We start from the raw sequence: 27516 nt of genomic DNA, 5'->3' as shown, positions 1-27516 counted from the left end.
TCTCCAGGCCCAAATCTCAGCTAGGCTAAAAATAACATATGTCTGCACTGTAGTGTAGCCCAGACGTTTGGCTTTGGGTAGCTACCTGATGACATATTAACCCCTGATGATATGTATATGTTCTAACATACATTCTCTTCAAAACACACTAAACAATGCAGTCTGCCAGAGGAAGTCCAGCTGTTGTCCAGATGTAGGGTGGGAACAGAATGGTCTGAATGGCTTTGCTGGCACAGAGTCTATGGACAGCCTAGCATAACGTATGCCACCAATCTAAAACACAACAGCCTCTGTGGGCTTGGCTTCATCACATCAGTAAAGGCATAACCAAACAAATGGGCTTTTGTCAAAAGTTAAAACAATTCCACAGCAAGAAACTCTGGAAGTGTGCCAGCCAGCACTTCCAGATCCACTCAGCTAAACATCTACTATATCTACTCTACTGCACATCTAAAGGAGAACGTTTATCTAGTTTGAGTACTCCGTTACCCATAGAGCACAGAAGACCTGCAGCCTCTACACCAGGTGTAGAGCCCTTGTGTGTTCTTCTCTGTGAGGTATGTCCTGTGTCTGCACTTCTAGTCTGGGCTAATGTGGTTGCTTGTCTGTGGGTTCACACATAAGCACCACCTCCACCTCTTACTACCTGTTCCTCTACCTTACTACCTTCACCTGTTGTCTATCACCACTATCCTACTTAGTTCCCAACGATTCTACCACCAGCGATTTGCAATCGCCTTCCCCAAAACTCACACCTGGCTCTCAGCTTCCAGGAGGACTCCTGTGCATTGTTTAAATATGTGTCGTCCTGTCTTAGTACTGACTGGCATGTGGCAGTTCAGTACAATGCAATATGACAATATAAAATGCTGTGGCGGTATTAAAACGCATGTTAAGTATAATTTTTAAAATATTCTTTCTGATCATATTTTGGGGCATTCATGCAGAAATGTAGATAATTCAGTACTGGTACTGAAATTATATAAACCACAGTAAAAAACTTCAAGCATGAAACAAAGATGAACACTTAAATGACACTTCTGGTAAAGAACACCATTCAGTTTATATCAAATATCAACAACATCGACAGTTTAATTTACTTTAAATCAGTGAAGTATTTGCTGTTATAGTGCAGTGAAGGGTACTTTCAGACAATGAGACTACTACAGTGTCTACCTCACATGCTATGGTCTAATGGTTTTTACACATGTCTACATATACATATTGAGAGTTACACTACATTACTCTTTGCTAATAAACACCAGTAGAGTTATATGACTTTCCTCCTGCAGTTTTCAGTCACCCACCCGAAGTTTAAAGTATAAAGAAGTAAAAACATGAATATTAAGTATCAAACAGATCCAACGTATGGTGAAGCTTTCAGCAGAGGTTTGGTGACTTCATGGCTAGACTGTAGCAGCAGTGAAGAGGGATGCTTCTGCCAAGCTGCCAGCCTTGAGCTATATAGAATGTGGGCAACTTGAGGTTTTGTTTTTGAGTTTGAATGACACTGTGCCACTGACAGCACAGCCATGTCATATTATCTAATGAAATATAGACTATTATATAATCAAATGACAGTCATATTAAACAACAAAATAATTTATTTTAAACTTGACAAACTTAAATCTGAAAACCATCACTTCATGTTTTGGTTTTATATACAATATAATATAGATTTTAGATATAATAAAATCTTCTGTTGCTTTCTCCAGTGTTCCACTGTATACCTGTGTATATATTTTACATGAAGTACATTTACTACATATTTTTCTACAGAAGCACATTTTACTACAGTTCGATCAATCATTCTGTGACATACAGAAGCCTCTCTTATAACCCTTACTGTTATGATCAAATCATTTACAAATGGAGGTCACTCAGCATCACCACAACTCTGCCCAGAAATGGATGGCCGTCAGAATTTTCACCACGAAATACCACAAATTTGATAATTCAGGTAAAGGGCAACCCACACATCACCTACAGAGAGTGGCAGACCTCTCTGGCAGCATCTGGGATAAATGTACATGTGTCTACAATCAGGCAAAATAGGCAAGTCAAGTCAAGTGGCTTTTTGTTGTCATTACATCTGAGTACAGGTACACAGTGTGACGAAATTTCTTTCCTCCGGAACCGTGGTGCAACACAAATCGACAGAACAACAGACAACATAAAGTGCGGCAGGGTAACAGTACAAGAATGTGCAAAATGTGCAGCATGGGGCAATCTCACAACAAAACACTACAAAAAATACAATAAATACAACTGGCCAGAGACAATTGAGACATGATGGTGTAAAGTGCTGGTACAGTGCAATGTGGTCTGAGTGGTGTCTGAGATGAGTGATATACTGTGTCATATGGAACATACATGAACACAGTGGTTCTGAGGTAGTTATTAGGTCCTGTGGGAGAGCAGCAAATATTTCTCGTATATCAATAGACATGGCATTTGTGGGAGAGTTTTCTCTGCTCTCAAGAAAGAACAAAGTTGTTTAAACTTGGACAATCCGGAGCACTTGGATAAGCAGAGGTTTTCTAGAAGTCCATGAGTTGAAAATGGAATTATTTGGCCACAATCATAGGTGCCATGTTTGGAGAAAAGTCAACACTGCATATAAAGGCATGAATTCCTCCCCAACAATGAGCGTGGTGGAAATGTGTAGGCTCGCTTTTCTGCCTCTGGACCTATACAAGCTCATTTTATCTAGGCCTATACACAAACTTTTGACCAAAATCGCCTGCCATCAGTCAAGGAGTTGAAGCTGGGACAGAAATTGATTATGCAACAAGACAACAACTCAAAACTTTCTAGCAAAACTACCAAAGAACGGCTCAAGAGAAGGATTTGCACTCTGGATTGGCCCAGTCACAGTATGGACCTCAATTCCCTAGAAATGCTGTGGCAAGATCTGAAGCAGGCAGTACAGATGTCCAGGTACGGTGCCAGATGTCCCTCCAGCCTCTCTCAACTGGTGGAGTTTTGAAAGGAGGACTGGGCAGAAATCCCCAAAAGCAGATGTGAGACACTCGTTTGTGGTTCCAGAAGATGTTTGGTTGAAGTGATGGCTGCAAAAGGAGGTGCCACAAGCCACTAACTAAAAGAGTTCACATACTTTTGCACTAGATTTTGCTCTTGGTATAGAGAAATTACTTTTGTTGAATAAAGAATGAAAATATATATCTTTTGGATGCTCATTACTTAAGAAGCAGTGTGTGTGAGATATATATATATTAAAAAAATCAAGGTTCTCTCATGTGCAAGGGTTGGAATTCTAAAAAAAAAACTGGCGGCTTTGCCTAAACATCTGAGAATTGGAAATGATGTGTGTAGTTTCCTCCTTGGCCTCGGAATGATACTCTTGCACATGAGCAGTTCTGGTTATGCTGACATTTTCAGTAATTGCATTCATATGTGAGGCATGAAAAGACAAAGTGCTTTGAAAAAGGTGTTTTCACATGCGTGTCTAAAGGTGCACACTAATGGGATGTTCCTCATCTACAGTTTCCGGTATTTTTCAGCTTGCTGTATTTGGTCATGGGCGTGTGTCTGTTTCTGTGTTTCTACTTATATCACACAGTCAATCTTCAAGCACTGACATTTTTGTAGGGACTTCTGTGTTAGCAAGCCCTGATCAGTGAAGCACCAGTGTAACGTCTCACTGAGGCAGGCTTGAGGCTTGTTTATTAACAAACTACAATACTAACAAACTACAATAGGAAGACTACAACTAAAGACATCAAACACAGACAAACCAGACTACTGAAAACAGCCATGTGATACTAATTAGTTAGACACCTCAATAAACAAGGACATCTTAAATATATAGCAATAAGCAAGACACAAATGTACAAATCAACAAGCAAGAACAGACCAGGCAAAGAGACAAAACAGAACAGAACCACTGACTGGGGCAGTTACACAAAAGCAATATAATTAGAAACTGGAATTGCAGATACAACCAATCAGGACTAAGTGTAGCACTATGTGCAACAATCAGCAACATGCAGGATAAAACACAGGCAAATGAGGAATAAATGAGACGCAGGTGGAACCAATACACAAGGTGGGGTCACAAGATACATGGGCATGAAGGCAGACACAACATGCATTTCAAAATAAAAGCATAAAGAGGAAAACAAGGACATAAAATCTAAACAATAGGGGTTGCCATGGGGAACGTAACAACCAGTACATCTGACAGTATTAATGCTAAGTAACCCAGTATAACAACAATGTGTGGCTACTCCAACAAATAATATGATTTAAAGAACTTTCAGTGGAATTCTGGGTTGAAATTACAGTGAAAATATTTGAACATAATGCTGATGTTTCCACAAATTTTCCATTTCATATTTGTCACGAGGGTGCAGTACATGGAAAACGCTAGTGTAGATTAGTAAGGGACATTGTAGATATCATCTTATTGACAGAAGGCACGTGGAAAATATGCCCAAGGACATAATCTGGTACCATGGATCACTTCATGGAGCAAAACTAGAGACTCCGTGCACCATGTGAGGAAAAAGGGGAGGGCAGAGAGCCAGGGAAGAAGAGGTAACCTTATACACTAAGGTGGCCTGACCACCTTTCCCCCCATCCACACCCACTTTATGTAGTGGAACTCCTCTTTACAGAGCCAAGACAAGCAAATATAATGGTGCCACACATCAGGTTACTGTAAAGAGGAAGAAAGAGAAAGGCAAAGAGAGACAGGGAATGCCTCTCATCTGTGACTGTAATTCAGTCCACTCCTTCTTGACATGTAACAACAGGAAGTCTTGAATTTGAAACAATTTTGCCAGGCTAGGAGCTGAGTCTGGGGCTAGGATACACAATGTTGTGGTTAGAGTTGAATTCTTTTTACAGCTACTCTACTCTGCATTTACCGCAATCATGCTAAACAAACATAAAACCAATAGATCAATATAACTGCTTATTGTGAGCCAATATAACTTCATAGAGGTCAGTAGCAATCCCCAAATCACAAAAATGTAAATGTGCCATATTTTTCAATTACGATTTTTTCACCGCAATCGAAATTTGTCCCCTGCTTTTACCCATCTGTGCAGTTAACACACACACACTAGTGATTACTAGGGGGCTGTGGTGCACATGTGCCCAGAGTGATGGGCGGTCCAACCCCTTCGCCCGGGGAGAAGTTGGAGTTAGGTGCCTTGCTCAAGGGTACCTCAGTCATGGCCTCAGGCCTGGGAATTGAACCCACAACCCTCTGGTCACAAGACCAGTTCCCAGACATCACAGCAGTCGATTTCAAGATGTAGCAGAGAACGCAAAAGGTCTTATTATTTCAATTAATACATTTGATTTTATGACTCAAAGAATAACAACATTCTGACATTCTGGTCAATCAAGATATTCAAGGTCTGCTATTACTGAATAAAATACATGCATTATTTCTGTTATTAATTTTGAACTTCATAATAGACCTATAGCCAGACCTATTGCACTTGTAAAATTGTATCTAACTCACAAAAAATATGTAAAACCATTCTATATTTGTGAAGTGATTGATTGCCTTTCTCTTAGTAGTCATGTAAGAGATGGTGTACTAATACTACTTTTAGTATTAATTAAACAAAACATACATGACTAGGCTAATTTAACAAATACACACAACTCAACCATTTAACAATTATTTTAAACATTTAAACTAGTAAGTAAAGTGTAGCAGAGAAGCGCACAGCATTCTGGGAATCCTTGCCGTCCTCCTCTCCACTGTCCTGATTGGATGACTCCTGTGATAAACTTATATCAGCTTTTGTTGTAATGACCTTATGTAGCATAACCCTTACATAATAATCCCTTTTTTAAAAAGTGCTTTTTATCCACATTAAACATGTATAGTTGTAACGATGTATAGTTGCCCTACGTGACAATAGTTTGAGACTTGGTTTATATTCATCTAGCTATCTAATGTGAATTTCTGCAATCTGACACTAAGTCTGTAATCTGACAATCTAAGAAAACTGGATGAGATAATATTTTTTATTTTTTATTCATACAGTTGAGCAATGAACACTGGGAAGACCAGATTACTGCTAGTAATGATAAATAAAGGCACTTTACCATGACACACTGGGCTTCTTTCTCCCCTACATGAAACATGTATTTCAAATCACTCTAACCCCCAAATAAACTACCAGTTCAGTCTTCATACTCTTCTTTATAGAATTGTAATTTGGAGTTTTGAAGATTTCACTTGGGATTCAATAAAAGTCTGTATTATTTGAAGTTCATTATACTGGTAACCAATAACTTTATTTTTTTTCCATTCCTAAGTGATGTGACACATGTAAATCATCTCTACATAAGGATATGACAGTGCTGCATTACAAAGTACTCCCTTCACTATAACCTGCACACTTCCTCTTGGGCCTGAAGTCATCTGCTCTGGATGTGATCTGCCAAATTGAAGTATGTCAGATATTGCAGATGACAACCTGCATGCTGCGTTCTTCTTCTGGTAGGCTGCAAGCCAATGAGAGTCTGGTTAAGAAAGAAAACACTGTGCTAATTCTTCATTTATAGAGCACATGTCTTCACATATAAAACATGCTAAGAATTTATTACCTTTTCCCTATTTATGAAACTAGAGTAGGTAATTGAAAATATTATCTGTTTGTGTAAACATACAATTTTTTTTAGACGTAAATTAGGATTCAGAAAACACCTCTGGCACTGGAATAAAATTTTGTATATGAGTGCTCTTAGAACTGTAGATCTGACAATTATAACAGATTTTATTGCAATGTGCTTGAGACCAGAGAAATTAGACCGTTTTATCATAGGCACATCATAGGCACATGTAAAATAAGAAACAAAAGTTCAAGCATCAAAGTGCTTCAACAGCTGGAAAGTGTGAAGAGGACTTCACTGCACATGCTTTAAAAGTGAAAAGATTTTTTTTATGTCATCTTGAAATTATGTTTTATCAGTTGCAGGTTTCATACCACATAATTTCACATTATGTTTTCAATGATATATGAAGTACAACACATTTCTAATGTAATTTTGAATTAGTCATGTGTGGTTTAGGTTATCACTACTTCTTATTTAGTAGTATTTTCATTTTATGTTTTTCATTATATTGAAAATTATATTTATATTTTCATTTTAAATTTTGTTGGTATACCTTTCTTTGCCATTTTCTTCACTCTTCTTATCTGACATTGATGTGCTTCAGTGAAAGGATAGTCTGATTTATTATTGAATAAAAATAAAGGTTCTAAAGCATCAAAATTAGCATAATATTTTTAAAATTTCCTAACTCATAAAAATAGTGAGATAACCATTTCTTGTTGACTAAAGTCAGTGCTGTATACTTGCTGTGACAGCAACCTGTAAAGGCAACACACCATAGGTTCTGAACTACTGGTCCAAGAATGACTGTGCACGTCTGCTCCGACTGGGTTAATAATTTACCCTGCTCTGAAAACGTCTTCCTGCTAACTTCCTTTCCCATGGCACTCCCAGAGGCGTGTAGTGAACGTAGGTCAGAACAGGGAAGAAACATGCTTAAAGATGTCATTGAAAGCCTTGAAATATAGGCTATGTTATTAAATTCTGTCTCTTTAGACAGCTTGTGGTGCTATTCATTTTATTCCATTTTTATTTTATTTTATTTATTGACAAAACGGTTATAGAGTGTGCAAAAAAAGAATGTGCAAAAGAAAAGAAGAATCAGATGTGAGTTTCAACTAAGGAATTTAATGAAAACAAAGAAAAAATAATAACATGGATAAACGTGAACAATAATTCCATAAATACACAATGGGGTAAAATTATTGCACACCTATCTCTAAATTTGATTTTAATTCCCATTCCTAAGGTACCAACTAGAATTATACTTGATTAAATTAATGATTTTCTTAACTGCAGAAACAACAAGCTTGACCCTGCTAGTGTGAAAAGCAATCTACTCAACTGGTCTGCTATAAGACTTAACGAGCACTCACTCCCACAAAAAGGAAAAAAGCACTTATTAATTAATCTTAAGTTGAGTTAGCACATTTCACAGAATCAAGTGTTAACTAGTTGTTTTGGGCTGTAGTGAAAAAAAGGATCTCCAAAATACAGATGTACAGCAAATCATGTTCCCATGATGATCACTCTTTTCACACACTCTGAACACTGAATACACACACACACACACACACACACACACACACACACACACACACACACACACACACACACACACACACAACACACACACACACACACACACACACACACACACACACACACACACACACACACACACACACACACACACACACACACACACACACACACACACCCTGTTCCTAATAACCTGAATATTAGTGGCTAAGAGTACCTAGAAGAAGAAGGGTTGCTGTTACTCTCTAATGCGTTTCAGTGTTTTTTGGCAGTGATTATCTGTTTCTGGTACATGTATCCCTCCCATCACAGAGCTCTTTCATTGGCTGTTTCTCTATTCCACATTGGAGAATAAAGACACTCCTTTCCCACACTTGCATCTTGCTCCCTCCTTGAAGACATCACACCAGATAATGTTTTTGTTATTGTACTTTAAATTGTAGCGTTTTTGGAGATACATCTCTCAAATAAACACTCCTAATTTTTGCCATTAAACTGCAAATTCATGACTGGCACAAGTTGCTAGTGTGGTGTGGAAAATAAAAACAATAATTATTTTATGACTCCAACAATGTGCAATAATCTGCATTGTACTATGCAGTAGTCTACATATCTTTGTAGTTGGTGCTGTTTGCAGTCATGCATAGTCACTTGCAATCAATTATTTATGTATTATTAGTTATTATTATTATTAGTTATGTATTTATTGTATACATATTTGCCTATGCTGGGCTTTGTGCAAAGATAACATTCAAAGATTAACGCTGTGGTTAAGGTCAGGACTTTCCATTTAATGTCTGACCCCTAGACAAGGGAGTTTAAGGAGAGAAGTCTCTGTTGTAGAGACAGGGGCATCTGCCAAATGTAGCCATGTAAAGAAAGAATGCATCTAGGGTTCTGCTGTGGTTTCTCCCCAGCTGCGAGCCATAATTAGGCCTTGATAGGCCTCGACTTGGATGCTTGCCTTCTCCTGTTCCACTGATGAGAACATGAAGACAGACACTCCTCCTCTTCTCTTTACAACTACATATACATCTCTACTCTGCTTCAGTGACAGCAGAATCCATATACCTGCAAACCATTAGAAATAATATCCTAAAGGGGTAAATGAAAATGGTCTTGTGATGGACTATAGATATTTTTCAATGACTTGTCATGTATGGAGACTCTGACCATGTGGATTCATAACTGAATGTCAAAATCACACTGCTATATTAAAGCTTCAAATTACGTTTCCACCCTTGAACTTGACATTATTTTGGTTGTTAAAATACTGACAGCTATGTCCCAAATGCTCTATGATTCAGTGTAAAAGTCCTTATGCAGCCCACACAGGCCAGCTGGGCAGGGTTCATGTTTCTTCACCAGACAGTGTGAGATTGATGCCCATTGTTCATAGCTTTTCTTTGACAGCTTTGTTTGCTCTCACTCATCCAAATAACAGCTAATTATTGCGGACCAGTGACCTTTAAATAACTTTCTCGGTCCAACAGCAATTACCCATCATTTACCACAGGCTGGAATTTACTGAGCAGATAAGGTCATAGAACTACTGTAGCAAGGGTAACCAAACCTATCTTCTTCCAGGTAATGTTTCCAGATAATGGATTTTGTAATACCGGTCCAATATCCATTCACCATAAAAGGCAATAGTGATTTTCAAGACTTATAAGTTAATTCACACTCCAAAAGAATGGGGCATACATGGAGTAAATGGAATGCGGAATTCAGCCCACACCTTTCCTGTGTAAAATCAGCTGTCAGCACAGGTTTCATTATGAGCTGCTCAGCCCTGAACTTTACATCCCAGATGTGTAATGCATACGTATATCCTGGAGTTAGATCATTTGTTGCCAGTTTGCCTACCCTAGCACGAAAAGACTAGAAATATTGGGTCCCCTTTTTATGATTTTACAACTAAACAAGAACAATCATATTTACACAGGCATTTAGTGTAACTGGTAAAACATGACAAGTAAAAAGTGCAACATGAAATGTAAACAAACAAGAATGGCTAAAAGTGTGTTTTCAGATTGCGATTTCAGATTTCAGACTACTACAAATGCACATCACTACAGTATCTTTAGCAGAAATAGGTTAGCATCTATAAACTACCTTAATCATGATGCTTCTAGAAACAACCATCATTGCTGAAACCTAGACTGAGAGATACAACATTATGCAATGCTATAGAACACAAGACAATTTGATCGATATTTTGAAAAACCTCTGAACAAACAGATGAGTCTTTAGTCAGTCTTTGAACACACTGGCTGTACTTGATGCTCAAAGAACCTGAGGTGCAGACCAGGTTTTGACCATTGCCATCAAGTAGGAGGGAAGAGATCATTTTTTGGTCTTGTAGACAAGCATCAGAGTTTTAATCCAAATCCAAGTCTGAAACCAGCAACTACAGGAAGCAACTGAAGAGAATGGAGTAGGTGGACTGCTAACCCTAGAAGCTAAACCTTGTTTCACTGCCATCAGAATTCTATGTCACTACGTCACAACCACTTTCAGATGATCCAAAATATACATAACGATATAATTACATAGACATAACCAGCAAGCAAACAGGCTAATTACTGCATGAGTGACGTAGACAAACACATGTTAAATAAGTGTCAAACATGAAGCGGCAGTAGTAAGATCACGCAATGCAATCTTGAGCAGAGTAAGCCAAGCACCGTCACAGCCATACTCTTATAATACATAAAATACCAGTCAGCACATTTGCTTTGAGTGTCTCATGTTCTGAGTCTGCATCATGGTGCTCGGGCCAAATTTCAACTCCAGATATTAAACAGGGAGCAGCTGGAAACAAAACATTAACATGCCAACACTATTGTGACCTTGAAGGTTCAAACTATTTGTACTTGTTTAGGCAGCATGACTTGAAAACAGTATTTTCATTTCATTTTTACTGTGTATTTTGACAGGTGCCACTGGCCCAGCACTGGACAAGGAATTAACAATCCTTTGCCAAAATCAACCCTTTAGCCTCATGTGTGATGGGAGTAATAAAAAAAGGAGTTTGTGATATTGGCCAGCATTCCTGATGAATAAACTTAAGAGGTGATGCGGTGGACATCACCGTAACACTTTAAAAACAAAGCTAAACTATTCAGGATGGTGCAAAGGTAAAAACACAACATCCCCTCTGTCCAATCCAGTATACAGCTAGTACTAGTAGATCAGTGCCAACCTTCTTCAGATTGAGCCATAAAATACATAAATTTATTAAGGGTTAACAATTAAGGGTTAATTTTTTTAAAACGAATGAATTTATAACTTGTCCATATAGGGCAAATCAGTAAAGAGCTGCTTTATATTGATTTATTGTGATTTGTAAAGATTTATAAGTGTTTAGAATCAGCTAAAAAATTCAAATGTTTGTAAAAGCAAAAAGCCACACATGATTTGACAGTGGTCATGAACATCATTCATCATAACACTCTATGGCTAGATGGATTAAAAACATCCAGGCTTGCTTAATTACGACGGGTTGCATGTGACATCTGGCACAGCTGGTAGCTGAAGACGGCATCAAAGCCGTCCAGCAGTGAAACAAACAGATGTGGAGCAGCACCTGTTCTCTTTTTGATAGGACGTATTAATGACAGGAATCTGCACATTTTAGCATAACTCCTCTTCACCCTCCTGCTCCCCGTGAGTTTTGATCAGGCTGAGACCCTTGGACACCGCTGCCATTTCTGGAACAGTTCATTTCAGACCTTCTGAACATGTATTGAAATAGCATGCTGGAGGTTTCCTTGTGTCAATATATTTTAGTTTGCTGGTATAACTGGTCCAGCATTGATGTTGATACACTGTACAGATGTTCCCAATGGGCACCAGAGTCCCCAGAGTGCGTCAGAAAAACACACCATCACACAACCACCTCTGTCATGTACTGGTGGAAACAAAGTGGAATCACATTCATACTAGGTGACGGCATTGATTCCTGTGGTTTAGCAGTTTGGCTTAAGGGTATCTTGAATTCTGACCTATCTATGCTACTATCTAGAATGCATTCTGTGAAAAGATGCAAAGCACTTTGTATGTTGCTCTGGATAAGAGCATCTGGTAAACGTCCTGAATTTAAATGTAAATTCATATTCGACATGGATTAATACTGCTTGCTGAAAACTGATCCATCCATAAACTCGACGCAAAAAGAACCTCAATATGTATGACCAGGAAACATTGTTCCACTCTTCCCCAGACCAGTTTAATGCTTCTGTGCCCACCGTTTGCTTTCTTGTTCATCCATATACAAAGTCTATAAACACCTTCTAAAATAACACATACCATATCCAATATTTTAAAAGGTTGGAGACCTATCTTGGAGAACTAATCACACATCGTTTGTGATTGCTCCTTGCTCCTTCCTCATGTAATCCCAGACAGACCTGATGATGATGACATCAGGCCTCTGTTGGGGGTCTTATAATCACTTCCAGGATTCCTTGTTCTTCTTTACACTGAAGATCGTTCTTAATGACATTGACTGCACGTTTGGGGTTGTTGTCCTGCTGCAGAATAAATTTGGAACCAATCAGATATCTCCCTCATGGTGTTGCATAATGGATACGTATCTGTCTGTAGGTCCCAGCACTGAGAATTTGCCTGTATTTCTCAGCGAATCTGTAACGCCGTTTGCTGAAATGCAGACCCGAACCTGGAAAGAACCCCCACCATGCTTCATTGTTGCTTACAGACACTCATTATTATTCCCCTCTCCAGCCCTTTAGAGAACAAGCTGCCTTCTGTTACAGCCAAATTCTTCAGACTTTGACTCATCACTCCAGTCCACCTCCTGCCAGTTTTCTGCACCCCAGTTTCTCTGCTTTCATGAATAGTTGAGTCACTTCTTGTTTCCCCAACGCAATTCTTCCATGAAGTCCACTTCTGACCAGACGTCTCTGAACAGTAGACGAGTGTACCTGGTTCCCACTGCTTTCTGCCAGTCCTCAGCTGAAGGCATCTTCTTGTTTTGATGGGAAGTAAGCACGTGTCTTCTTGGCTGAACACTGGTTCCCAGTGGTCCTTAATATTGTCTGTTTCTTCTTCAAAAGTGCTTGTACAGCACATCTTGAAATCCCAGTCTGCTTTGAACTCTTTGGCTGGGAGAGGCCTTGCTTTAGAAGGCAATGGTTGGTCACACCAAATGTTATTAATTTAGATTTCTCTTTTGTTCAAACACATAGCTAGCTACATTTAAAGCGCATGTAGCTTACCCGTGATAAAAGCAGTGAATGAAAATTAAGAGCGATTTAGTAAATCATGTCTCAGAACGATTCCACAAAAAAGGCTAAACACAACCTGGTAAGAGAAAAAGGGAATAACACTATATATCAGTCCCACCAGGATTTCGCGGGCCTTTTTTGTGATTGTTGCGGGCTAAAATGTTTGATGTTGCGGGTGTTTTTCAAAAAAATTGCGATGGAAGTTGCGGTGTGTTTTTGCTTTTTTGTGAGTACATTACAATAGGGAGTAAATGTTGTATGGTTTCCTCTATTTAGTAGTCCATTTTAATTATCTATTTACCTATTTATTCAGGGTTGCCAACTTTTCAAGATCGCTTGAAGTGAGATTTGAACCTGGAGGGGGTGGCGAACATTAATTGTTGACGGGGAGGCGGGGTTAGCGAACGTAAGTTGTTAGCGGGCGGCCTGTAAAATGGACACAAATTAAGTATTATATCGAGATCGATCGCCAGTGGTTGGCGCCAGAGCGAACTAGTAACTCATAGATATGGATCAGAGATAAATAAACTTTATCTCAGTTTAAAGTTTAAACTTATAAACTTTATCTCAGACCCTCGCCACTTGCGTGCGCTGCAGTGACTTCGCGGGCTACCGTTGCATTGTGGGGAATGTAGTGTTTGTGCGTGCAAAACACCATCGGGCGGCTGTGGCCTGCGGGCCGGTTCTAATAGTAATTAAATATCATCCAGGGGGCCATAGATAATCAATTCGCGGGTCGGATCTGGACAGTTTATCCCCGCTTTCATGTAGTGTACTGGGATACTGCTTTTCCCGATCTTTTTGCCGTTATTTTCGTCGCTCATGCTGTTTTCAGTCTGCTCCTCTTGAACGTATATACGGAAGTAAGGCGGGAGTTTGTCAACGTCACATCAATACGACATCAGTGATTGGTCAAATTTGCGGGAGAGTTGCGGTGATTGGCTGAAGTTGCAACACCGCCCTGAATTCGCGGGGTTTGCTTGAAGTTGCGTTGAAGTTGCAAATCGCAACATCGCGACTTTCTGGAGGGTCTGATATATACTGTATATAATTCAGAGGCAAAAAAAATCAGATATAAAATTTCAGAAGCAAGAAAACTCAGATACATAATTTCAATGCAAAAACAATCAGCGCTAGAAATTCAAAGGTGTTTAAATTTTAAAAATCTAGTGAGACGGATTCGCTTCCATACCTGAGCTTTATTGCTGTGTCTGATTATGTTTTTTTCTATTATTTAGAGTTGAACTTTCATGCAAATCATGGCTGTAGTTACAAATGGGAAATAATTATTAAAAGAGTAGAGAAACTGTATAAGTGCCTTGCTCTCAAACTGTGAAGACATGTTCTGTTTAACATATGTCTGCCAAGCTGCTTTTGCCCAAGGTGCAGAAAAAATAATGAAGCTCAAGAGAACATCTTTGAAATAATAAGATCAGGTATAAAATGTTAAAACAACAAAACAAGCTTTCAGCACTCCATTTGCACCAATTATATGGACACATGATTGCCTGCAGACCTGGTACTTCACCAGTGTAAAAGTCTGCTCATGTTTCCCAGCATACCTTGCCACACATGACCCGCTTTGTGTGCTAGAAAGTACAGTATAGAGTTCACATGTTTATGTCTGGGTTTACCTGCATACATTAATTGCTCTAAATAGTTAACAGTAACATAAGGTTACCAGCATTTCTTTTAAGGTTTGGTGCTTTGGGGAGCTCTGTGTAAGCTCTGCACACACTCCAGCTTGTGCAAGTGTTGATACATGCTTATGTGTTTGACAGCAGTTACATGTTGCATATGCTCCCTTCACTGTGTCTCGGTAACGTGCTGAAAGAAACCCTTAGAGACGTTGGGCAGGTTCCGTTTTCCAATTACAAACAGTTTAGGCCTAAGAGTTACAAAAAACAAGGATGACCCAGACGTAACACCTACCATGGACATGCAGCAGAGGGGATCTGCAGAGGATGTGCTGCTGACAGGGGCATGGTGCTGTATTGTTGGACATCTGCCTGCATGCTAGGGTCAGCATGTCTTTTCTTCTAGCTGTCATCACATGGACAAATATGGCTCCTCAGAATTAAATAGCTCAAAGCAAATTCATATGGTTCCAGTACATGCTAATAATCCTCTATGGTCTTAGGCCCTCAGGGGCTCCTCTTGTATTTATGATCTGCATGGCAGAGACTGGCGGGTCCTTTCTACAGTGTAAGCTTGTACTGTCAGTGTCTGCTTCCCCGGGACTTCTTGGTTCACTGAAAAGGGGGAATTTTAGATGTACTTAAGAGAAAGGTATGTTTCAAATAGCAAATCAACATTCTCTCAGTGTAGCTTAAACCCGGGATCCCTCCACTCAGTGGATTAGACCTTATTAAACCTAATAGGCTATAATAAAATAACAGAAGACTAAACAGAAGACTAAATTAAATTAAATAACTTGTGGAAACATTAATATTTCAGTATTTCAAAAATCACTGAGGAGTATACCCATGTACAACGCTGAGCGTCTTTCTGGTGGGTAGGCACACACAGTGTGTACACAAGTTTTTTTCTTCAGAAATGTTACTCTGTTTCCATGGTGACATTCATCTGGGCCCGATTCGGCATTCCAGCTCTTCAAGACATTCTGGTCTCCTCAGATCAGTCCTCTATTCCAGAGCACTTTCTTGCATGGAGGCCCACCACACAGAAAATCTCATGTAGACTACAAAACGTTCTGTGGTGGAAAATGTATTCTATGTAACTTAACTGCGATTCTTCAAGTATCCACAGGAAATGTGACTTTGATGAATAGGTTCCTGCTGCCTTCAAGCACCAAGATGAAATATAAAAAAAACAACACACACACAATACTTTGAAGTATGCAAGTTATAAATGGGTAATATGTGTGCCAATACTTGAGATATTAGAAATGAAAAATCAGAATTGCTTGCCTTAGTAAATGTTGGCTTTGGTGTTGGTTGCTATGAAAATAAGCATACTTGTAGTGCCATTATGTACCATGTCTAGGTTAGGAGTACTGTGTGTATATATATATAAAACACATGTTCAGTTTTCCAACAGTGACCATATTAATAATCACTGAGGCTTTGAGAAAACATCACTGGAACAGTTCTCTCTCTGAGAGAACATGTCATGAGTGGAACACTCAGTAATCAAGTACTTTCTTCAGAGCAATACATTTTATTGGTAATAATCACGCATTAACGCTTGACCAAGATGAATGATAGTAATTTAAATAATGTTTATTATTTACTGAACTTTTATTAATTCATGGCAGGCACCTTCTAAAATAAACCAGCAAATAAGAGGAAGACATTCTTTGTGTTTATCTACCTTTGTATTCACCAATTCTTATGTGCAATGAGTCTTAACCAGCTTTTCTACCATGAAGTAATGACACTTTTCAAAAGTCCCCAAAACTCCATGTTCATGGATGAGCAGAGGAACCGGACAGTGAAAGAGAACCTGGCAGCAATCATGATGTCTCATAGCTGCTGTGAATAAGACACAAGGTCATCTCTCCTATTCTGCAATTCAAGTACAAGGCCTAGATAATGGCCTTGGTGATGAAGTTGAACATGAACTTTTCATCATGTATTTAAAAAACATAAATTTCATGTTAAACAAAGGTGTTGAAAATCTAGAATTTATGTTGGGGAAAGGTGAACTTGCTCTAAACCACAAAATCTCATTTGGATTATATTTACACTTCATACATACAGAATCTTGGGTCAAAAGGTGATTGTGATCATGAAAATTGGATGAAAGATGGCAACTACTTCCAATTCTTAACCACACAGCGTACAGACTTTACTGATCATGTACAAATAAACCGCATTTATAATGTGAAAAGGGTAAAAACAGTTAAAGATTGTTGTTGAACAAAGCTGTAAGTACATTGCTATGCTAATGTCTTTCCTGATGCAGATTTGACATTGGGATGCTATCGAAGACTTCAGTTGCCTTTGTCTGCATTCAATTTTTGCTCGTTTCACTGACATTCTTACTTATTTATTACATGCAACACATAGGCAGTCCATAAGATGTGGAGGACACTACAGGGGCAGTCGGTGGTAATTGAAGATTCATGGAAGGCTCGTTCTGGAATGTTCTACAACTGCTGCTTAATACCAAATCAGTGCTCTGTCATGTGCAGCAAGTTTGATTTTCCCACAAGGTACGCTTCTGAAATGCATGCTTACCTCTCATGCCAGAGTGCCAATCCATCCATCCTGGCAATGCATGAAAGTGTGGAGCCACAAGCAGAGAGTGGGAATGGGAGAATGGACACAAGGGTATTGGAGTAACTATGGGCTAGCACCAGGCCATCCACAGGCCTTTCCTGCTTTCAGCATGCCATTCCACATTTGTTTTCTATAAAAGCCACATGGTAGCATTTGAGAAGCTTAGACCATGCTGGTGTGCATGAGCTTACGACTGTAACATTTGCTACTTGTTTGCAAGAATTGTCTTAATAAAAAATTTTTAAAGTATAGAGAAGAATGGACTGGCAAACACCGAACAAATTGTGTATCAGGAAAAGAAATACAGATTGCACTTTCTCTGTATGTATTTATGTGTTGTTAACTTACTATGAAACAGAAGGGAAGAGGCGAATTTCATACACAGTTTCATACAGTGAAGAAACTGAAACAAGCTGGGTAATCCCAGGAATTCCTATATGAAATATGTGCGGCATTAGCCTACCATAATAATCTGGGTAATCCCAGGAATTCCTATATGAAATATGTGCAGCATTAGCCTACCATAATAATCTGACATATTAAACATGCACAGGAATGAACAGAGAGCCTAAAAAGCAAACAGAACCAAGGTCCAATATGCAGGCAACTTATGTGAGCCCCAACCCTGCTGAAATTGGTGTGAGATCTGAAAGGTCAAAGGCGTTCGTTTAAAAGTGTGTGTGTGTGTGTGTGTGTGGGGGGGGGGGGGGGGGGGTAAGCAGAATAAACAGAAATAATGAATGAATGAAAGCAAAGAAGTGAGGAGGGAAAATGAGAGAAGGAAGAGATAGTAAGAGATGGAGAGAAGAGTTCCTGTGAGCAGATGTAAGAATGGTGTAGGTTTTCACACTGTACAGTCCCGGCTGAGTGTCCCCGTCATCTACAAGTCTAATGCTGCCAAATGACTTACAGTGTATACCTGTGCAAGTTCATCACTACACACTAAATATGTACATTAAAAAAGGACACTCGGATTTATCTTTAGAGGAAAATGTGGGCTGACTTGGGCTTTGCATAGTCACCCATTAATTTTATATATAAATCAATTATTGAAGAGAAAATGAAAGAATTTATTTAGCACAATGTATTCCTGCATCCAGTATTCATACTCATTCAGAGTGGATGCATAATAAAAAGAAAAAATAGTGCCTGTAGAAGCAAAAGAAATGGCACTGCAATACTCACAGCTACCTCTAGTGGCTACTGTTGATATAACAATTTTTAGTAAAATATTTTTCATGGTGTCCTGTTTAGACACAAAGATTCACAATGAACCTTAACAAAAAGTAATACTTATAAAAAGACAATGTACACTGAAGTACGGTCCGAGGAGTCCCTAAAATGCAATGACCAAAGTCCTAAAAATTGCATTGTAGCTCCAGAAACTAGGAAAGTAATTTTTTCTCTACTTGAGATTGATGAGGTGAGGAATGCTGGAAAACGGGACTCGGCATGTGACTCCTGAATGATGTAAGGCCATTAACAAGCACCGGGCCCAAAAATCCTCCGGAGAAATGAGTGCCTTTGAGTAAATGGCCCATTCTCCCTGCCCTATGCCCTCAACCAGTCTGCACACCAACTGAGTCACCCTGTTAAAACACACTGGCTCCCAAAACACTCCTGTCCCTCACACGCACTGGTGAACCTGCAGTTCTTGATTGCTTCCATGTTGCCTGAGTAAACATCTGAGACAAATTAGGCCCTTGTTATTGTTGTTTTGACTTCAGCTGTGCGGAGCGCAGCTCAAATGTACCAGTCCCCAACGCGTAAGAGACTCTTCTTGATAACTTCAGGAGAGGCACAGGGGTGCTGCCCCAACACCTCATTACATATGGGTGGAGGAAGCAGCCACTGCTTTAGCTGGGTCCGCCACACACAGTTCTCATTCTCTACACGACCCCGTGACCTCTCGCAGAGCTGCCACGCAACACCGCACTTACCACAAAGCCCGTTCATCTACTGGAGCAAGCAAGACTACGGCTCTGTTCCGACTAGACACGGGCCCCATTCTATACATTCTGCTTTGAATGACCTTTGTGACAGGCTCTTGACATGTTGGTATACAATGTATTTAACTGATAAAATTTTAAATACATTAAAGAATATATTACTTGTTATAGGCATTACAAAAGACAAATAATAATATCCAGAAGGCTATTCCAGTTAGCAATTTATTGTTTTAAATTCTGATTTCAGTGTGTTTTTTTTTTTATATATAAATTAACTCTTTTGGTATTTATCCTTAAAAGGAGTAAAGGGGGAAACAATTCAAAGCAACACAAAGCAAACCATCATAGAAAGCACATGCATGGTGTTTTACAGGTGATGCCAAACCAGAAGATGCAAATTCCATATGTCTGAGAACCTTTCCAATGTGGGACCAAGACTGGAAATACAGCCATCTCTACTAAGAGGGGGGAAAGACATCTCTAGGAAGAAGGGACACTCTGTATGTCTGCAGCTAATTAGAGACCAAACGAAAATGTGCCTATACACACTGCTGCTGCTTCCTGTATTCTGGTGATCTATTATGCAGGATTTAATGCCTTCTTACTGTTTTTTTTCCCCCATTCCTCATAGACAGCTGAAGTATTTTATCACAATTTAGGAGAAGCTATAAAAATAATATCCACCATAAAATAAAAAAACAACAAAAAACAACATATGTGATTTCATCAAGGTGAGTGACTAAGGGAAGAGAGGATAATGAGTTAAAAAACAAAAAACGCACCCCTTATGCGGTCCCTCTGCCTTATGTGCTTAACCATAAGAGATAACCAGTAGATGACTGAGGATTCATTGTAGTTCCCAAAGAGAAAGCCAGGGAATCTTTTTTAATCATTAAATTGTTGGTTTGTAGTTCCCACCAGAACTTCATGATTTGAAGTCTCTCAGGTCTAAAGCGGCCAGCGCGTCTCCACTGGTAACACACCATAGTCTCATTCGTCACCTGCAGGCAGATTTTCCTCAATCCTCTTAATGAACTTCATGCGGATTTCCGTCACATTGTCTCCCCTTAGTGTGTCTTGAGCAAATCGCACGTCCACCGCCATTTGAACCTGGGAAAACCCAAACACCAAATTACCTGGACGGTAACACCAAAGTTCTGAAACTACCTCAGTGACACACTCTGTAATAGCCACATATACACACACCCCAAACAAAGAAACTCTTTACCATCTCTAGAGCCCCTCTCAACACACCACACAATAGGTTGGAGTAAATCAGAGTGCTGTGGTTGTCTGGAAGCTCTACAAAGTCCACTAGTGGGTTGCTCTCCAGGATGAGGGAAAACTCGTCTCCAGCAGGGCTCCAGTTGGTCACACTGGGGGTGATGCCCAGATACATTTTGAAAGCTACCTGTTAATGAAGAAACACACAAACACACACACGGCCAAATGAACCAGACAAATAAACCTAAAAATTAAAATACCAAATAATGTAACCCTAGCGTGATCTGAAACAATTTTCCAGACCTAAAACATCCTTCTTGGTTGCAGTTTACGTCAAGAGGGAACTTCTGCCACTGAAATAACTGAATGAAGTTTTTAATTTCAGAAAACACAGAGAGTTCGGAATCTTGACCTCAGTGACTTTTTGAACCCTCCCCATGACAGCAATAGTAGCACTAAATAGCTCAAAGGCTCGGTATTTTGACCAGGAGCCCAGTACTCTGAGGAAACAGACACACGGTAGATTAACATCTGACAGCACGGCCCACAGTGGAAAGCAAAGGGAGAACAGGGTGGAGGGAGAGAGCAGAACACTACCATTCTTTCAGTGGGAGCACTCTTTGCATTTCGCAACTGGTCTAAGTAACGGCCCATGATGGCCAGATGTGCTAAAGACAACAAACATAAGAGAACTGGGGCTTCTTAAGTCTCTCCGATGCTGTGCAAGGCCAGCCAGTTCGTTTTTTATGGCAGTCTAGCTAGAATATTTCTCCACCTGTATGATTCATTAAGACAACAGGCAGAAGTGATAAAACCTTAAAAATATCTAAAGTGAGCTAGCAATGAGTAAGGTTGCCTGTACATTGGTACATGTAGGCCGTGTCCAGTAGGCCGTGTCCAGTTCTTTCTCTCCTCTGGACTCTTTTTCAAACCTAGTTAGAGTGAACTCTGCTCGAAATGGCTCAGAATTGTTCCAGTACCTTTGCAATGACGTCTGCTGTTTCTCGGAAATCGTGACACCTGCCTACACTCGAACGAGCCAAGAAGTCCTCGATGAGACGCACACCAATATTGTAACCCCTTCAAGAGCACAAAGGAAGAATCAAGGGAGGTGAAGACCTTATGGTCAGAGACCTTACAGAACATGCAAAAACCACAAAACGAACCACAAAAATTTTCATTAATAATGCTGTTTACACCCAACCTTAACCGTCTCTTTTTTCAGTTTCTCAATTTATTGGTCTTAGCTCAGTTTCTGATTTGTCCTTTCATCATGTTTAATTTGCTTCACAAGAAGCAAAGGGTTTAGGGCCATATTTATGTACAATTTATATCTGCATTAGTCGTTGTGTCATTTCTAACCAGAGGCAACATCAGCTCAAAAATCACAACAGTTCAAGTTACCAATCGATGTCTCTTTGCCATATTACTGATATTTTCCACTGAAAACCACAAATCTCCTAGAAATTTCTAGATTAAACAAAAAAGAAAACCACAGCAAAAGGCAACAGTGATGAATCATGATCGGTCTTTTATTTGTGGTATCCTTTCCAGAACGAGGAATTTGCCAGCGTACGGTTAGATGAAGCCATGTGTTTGAAATGATGGGTCCATAGCCACACAGCTGCCACATGACTTTTACATCATGCTGTGACCAAGCGGAGGTCTCAGAAGGACTATACAATAGCAGACAACACCCCCTACCCACAATCCACAGACAAGGCAGAATGTGCCCAACGCTGTGGCCACAACAGACCCAGTGCCTTCTTAACCCGTTTTATTTCCCACACAATGAGAATTTTACAGGCTGTCATGCAGTAACAGAGTCATACAATAATTGTAACTGAATATATTTTCCAGATATATTTGACTGAATTCTACATGTGATATGCAAAATAGAGTATGAGATCGTATGTGTATAAACAATCCTTTATTAAAGATTCTTAAGCCATACCCCAAGGCACTTGAAGATGATAATATAATAATAATAATAATACTGTATTTTTATATGGCGCTTTTTTAAAACCCAAAGTCATTAACAATCATTAGTACACAGAACAGTTGAACACACGGAGAGTAAAAGGTTCAACAGTTAGAATAACATTTTAAAATCAGAACAGGAAAGGCCAGAGAGTCAAAGGCAGAGGGACTCACATTTTATCAAGCTGCTTGTTCACCTCCTCATCATTCTCATAGTCCTTACACAGCTGAGTGACCAGGGCTCCATATGTGAGAGTAAATAGTTCAGAATTCTGTCAACCAAAATTAAGACAATCAAATAAATTAATTACCACACAAAAAGTTTTTTTTTTAAACATATAGAACATATTAAAATGTATGAGCATAGAACATTACTTTTACTCTCACCCTACATACTATAACTTACCTCAATTTACTACATGTTCCTTTTTTAATCACTGAACTGTTGTATGCAAGCACTATGATAATAAAATATGCTAAAATAAGCAGTCACAATTGGTCAAACAGCACTCACTCTCAGTCCATGTGTGGTGATAACTACAAATTATGATAATAATCCTGACAAATCACAAAAGCTCTACAACATACACACACACACACACACACACACACACACACACACATATAATTAGAACACATTTTTACACTACACCCGTGGACCCATTAGCTGCAGGGCTCATAATAATTCACCTCACTTTTCTCTCCTGTTATGTCATGTATATTCTGGTTTGTAGTTTCATAGATCACTGATTTCTCTGGATGTGTGTCCAGTCGAGCCAGGACATAACAAGACACAACAGGACACAACATGACACAACATGACACAACAGGACACAACAGGACATAACAGGACATAACAGGACATAACAGGACACATCTAGTGACCCAGCTACTTTGTCGTGGACCGTCACTCCACATTATGTTCAATATCAACAACCAAGGCACTCTTCACACAGACCTAACTATGGTCAACCACTTAGCTGCGGACACATTAGCTAGCTAGAAGGTGGTTAGCCCATGAGATGAAGCAGCTAGCTAACCTAACGGTGAAGGAGAACCCTGAGTGAACTCTGTGTATTGTCCATGATGTTAAAGTAGAGGGGGGCTCGGTACCACCTCGCTGGGTTAGACACTCCTCACACATCTGGACCCATAGAACCACAATATCGCCCAGCTAGCGACACTGTTAGCTAGCTATCGGCATACCCAGATAACACTTACCATTTTCTTGCTGTCTGTAGATCTGTTGGACTGCCTAGACATGGTGTATTGTATTACAGCTCTGTACAGGTAGGTTACAAGTTATATTTTATTAATTTGCTTGGTAAAAACAATGATCGTATTCCTGTATCCGTCTTAACCCCACTTCCCAGACTGCTTCCGGGGTGTATGACGCGATGGTTCGCTTTGAATCTTGGGGGTTGTTGTTTATTTCTCTGCTTGCAGTTCAGTGACGTCTCACTCTTTCTCACTCTTTCCTTTGTTTTAGATCACCACCCGTCCCTTATTATACGAGATCTCGTATTGAAATATAAAGTGCTACGTCACTTATTGAATCTAGATAAAATGTTTTCAAATCTGGGCCATAAGTACAAATGCAGTTTTGTATTTTTAAAAAGCTATTTTTGAAATTGGCCATTTTTATTATTGAGGTTGGCCACTCGTTGTCACATCTCATTCCTTTCTTTCGATCTGAAATGCCGTACTTAAGCAGTACGCACTAGATTTCAGTGCAGTATGGTCTACTCAACCGTTAAAGCAGGACGTTCTTTCAGTAGGCGACTGAAAGAATCACCAGTTTCACCAGTGCCAAACAGAGAAGCTCAAAATGAGTCAAATGGAACTAGAGAATGAGAGGAAAGTTCTGTTTGTGATTGCATGTCATAGTAGCAATACTTTCAAAGACTTTAGTTGTTTGTTTGTTTGTTTATATTAGATGAGAAACATCCCTTGTAACCGGATTGTAACTCACTCATTGGTTAAGGAGCAGAAAATTTTTCTCAAGGTGTCAGTACTGGCACTAAAGGTAAAAGGCTATTGAAGTACAGATCTGAAAGGGAGACGTGATGTTAGCCATGGTGTGTCCCTGGTAATGAATACGAGACAAATAAACAAATAATATGGGTACAGTGTTTTCGGTTGAATGTTGAGAACTCTCTGACATGAAACTGCATGCAACTAGTGATAACTGCCACTGAACAGGCAGCTAAGAACAGAAAACAGAGTAGATTAACTCTTTATTGTTTAATGTTACCTCATACTTCCTCTGAGGCAGATGTGTTGCTGTTGTTTTAATTAATGTTATGTGATCTTCTGATTAGATCCAATATGGATATAATGAATGATGTGGGTTTCCTGATAAAAAAATTATATACCAGCTATAGATCTAGACCTTTTCAATTTTATGCAAATGAACCTAATCATGCTGATTATATCCTATATACTGCTGCAGATCAATAAAAACAAATGATTTAAATGTTTTGCAATGCTTTAAATGCAGGGCAAGTATTTAGCATGTAGTGGGTGGTAGGGGGATGGGGTCCTTTATTCATCCACCCTGAAAATGGCATCGCTACTCTGGTTATTTCTGTTTGTTCCAGTGCAAATTTTTTTTATTTAATTTAATTTAATTTTTTTTTTTGGGGGGGGGGGTCAATTTGAAGTTTTTAATTTTTTAAATAAATGATTAAAAATTAAAAATTCCAATTCTTTCCACAAGATGGCTGTGTATGCCAAGCAGTGTTATAAGAAGGTGCCCTTCACAGTTGCTTTAATGATGATGGATCTAGTATTTTAAAATGGTCAACAAAACCACCTAATCTTTTCTGCTAATCAACTTGAGCTCTATTTGAACTTGATTAGTTTTACCTAGAGAAATAGGCTAATACAATTTAAAATAACCAATTTGACCTGAATCAGTTTTAACCAGAGAGGTATGGCGTGTAATTTAAGTGACTGATCCCAAGATAAGTGACTTTAATCTAGTGTGTGTGTGTGTGTGTGTGTGTGCCCATGTCCACAACATCTAGACAGATCTGGATCAAAGGAGACATAAGTTAATACAAAGTAAAGCAAATTCTCAAGTTTCTTGCAAAGGTGGTGTGGGAGGTAGAATTAGATATTATTTATCCTGCAGACTAAGTCAGTTAAATAAATTTAACTTAGAAACTTAGAAAATATTAGGCTACTGAACTTCCCCACACTTGAATCGGTCTCTAAAACATCTTATATCTCAATTTCATGCTGAGTTGGTTATCTAAATAATTCTCTCTCTCTCATTTCCCACTATCGTCCCAGTTCATCCAAGGCACCACCTGTTCATGATCACCCACACCTGTTCCATGCCCATAGTCTCAGTATGCTACACATAACTGTTAGACTTGGACTAGTTTTGACTGCTTTGACTTACATAACATTAATAACAATAATTATTAATATATTTCATTTATATAACACATACTCATACCTAGTTTAAACAAAAAGTACAAGCACAAACACAGGAACTACATTCTATACACTAATACCCTACGTTCTGCAGAAAGTCTGTTTCCTTTCTTCATTTGTTTTATAGTTTTATATGTTGGTGCGCCTTGTTTTTTAGTTGGGGGTGTACTATGAAGTGGGGTTTCTGGGTAGCGAGCCAAATTGGAGCTAACATGGTGTTTAATTTGGATCATCGTTTGGATGGTGGTTCAGCTGCTAGCATGTTGTATCATCAGAGCATATATCCCCTGAAGCTAAATTGATTCAGGCTCAAGAGATTGAATATAATCCCACCTCTAAACCAATCCTATTGTTCTCAAAATTGGTGTCACCCTTCTTAGATGACACTGTGGATATTGGTGCTCGAATTGTAAGAGGATCACCGCATAGTACAAGAGTATTTAGGAACTGATTAATACCACTTAACTTTGTCTATGATGTACTGTTTGAAGGGTATAGATTCTCGGATGAGGGCATTATCTGGGCAGACAACTTGGGCCTTATTCAAACAAAACTTACAGTGCCACAACCTGTATAGTGCTGTGGTATTACACCACTGAGTTTTACTTGTATTTAATGGGAGATGTACATCGAATGTCATTCCACAGCAACAGTGTGCAGGTACAATATTAAAAAGTTTGAATTTGTGGAATGTACAATTCCATGTAGAAACTACTGAAACTACATGGACTTAGCTGATGGACTGTTTCATGATTTTCTGCCATAACAGTCTTTATCTTTATAACTATATTTGATGTTCTGTTTCAGATAACTTGTGATTGACAATGCTTGATAAGTATTGATACTAAATGTCTTGTTTCAGCACAAGGAGTCCATACTGTACCAAACACTGAAGCCAGGATGACTCTTCAATCCTCTGAGGGTCCACACTGAACAAGACACTGAATCACGAATCACTCCTGAATCCTCAAGGAGCGCACACTGTACCAGAAACCAGATAAAGATCCATAAGAGACATAATTTTCATACTTCTAGTTCTTACTGTTTTGTTGCACATCTCCATTACACAACATTTCAGTGGTTAGCTGGTTGGAGACAAAGGCTATGCCTGCAATTACCACTTGACACCACACACTGAACCACATCTTGACCCAGATATCACTTTAATGTGGCACTCTTGAGAAGCGGGCCAGGACAGAAATGAGTTTTGGTGGAAAAGTCACGATTCGCCCTCATGGACTCCCATGTGCCACAAAAAGGGAAGGTGACATGACCGCT

At 39.2% G+C, this 27516-nt stretch overlaps 1 protein-coding gene across 1 annotated transcript; it reads right to left on the bottom strand.

Moving 5' to 3' along the window:
- Positions 1–19794: 19794 nt before the first annotated feature.
- On the bottom strand, positions 19795–24196 carry trappc3 (trafficking protein particle complex subunit 3). The gene is made up of 5 exons (XM_077008707.1): positions 24016–24196; positions 22969–23066; positions 21795–21894; positions 20819–21001; positions 19795–20700 (listed from the first exon to the last, which is right to left on the bottom strand). The coding sequence occupies exons 1-5, from the start codon at positions 24055–24057 to the stop codon at positions 20581–20583; spliced, it is 543 nt and encodes a 180-aa protein (XP_076864822.1). The 5' UTR covers positions 24058–24196; the 3' UTR covers positions 19795–20580.
- Positions 24197–27516: the final 3320 nt, after the last annotated feature.

Source organism: Brachyhypopomus gauderio, chromosome 6 (genome assembly GCF_052324685.1).
Source record: "Brachyhypopomus gauderio isolate BG-103 chromosome 6, BGAUD_0.2, whole genome shotgun sequence".
Taxonomy (NCBI): Eukaryota; Metazoa; Chordata; class Actinopteri; order Gymnotiformes; family Hypopomidae; genus Brachyhypopomus; species Brachyhypopomus gauderio.
The sequence above is the reverse complement of the archived record's forward strand: the minus strand, read 5'-3'. Positions and strand labels throughout refer to the sequence as shown.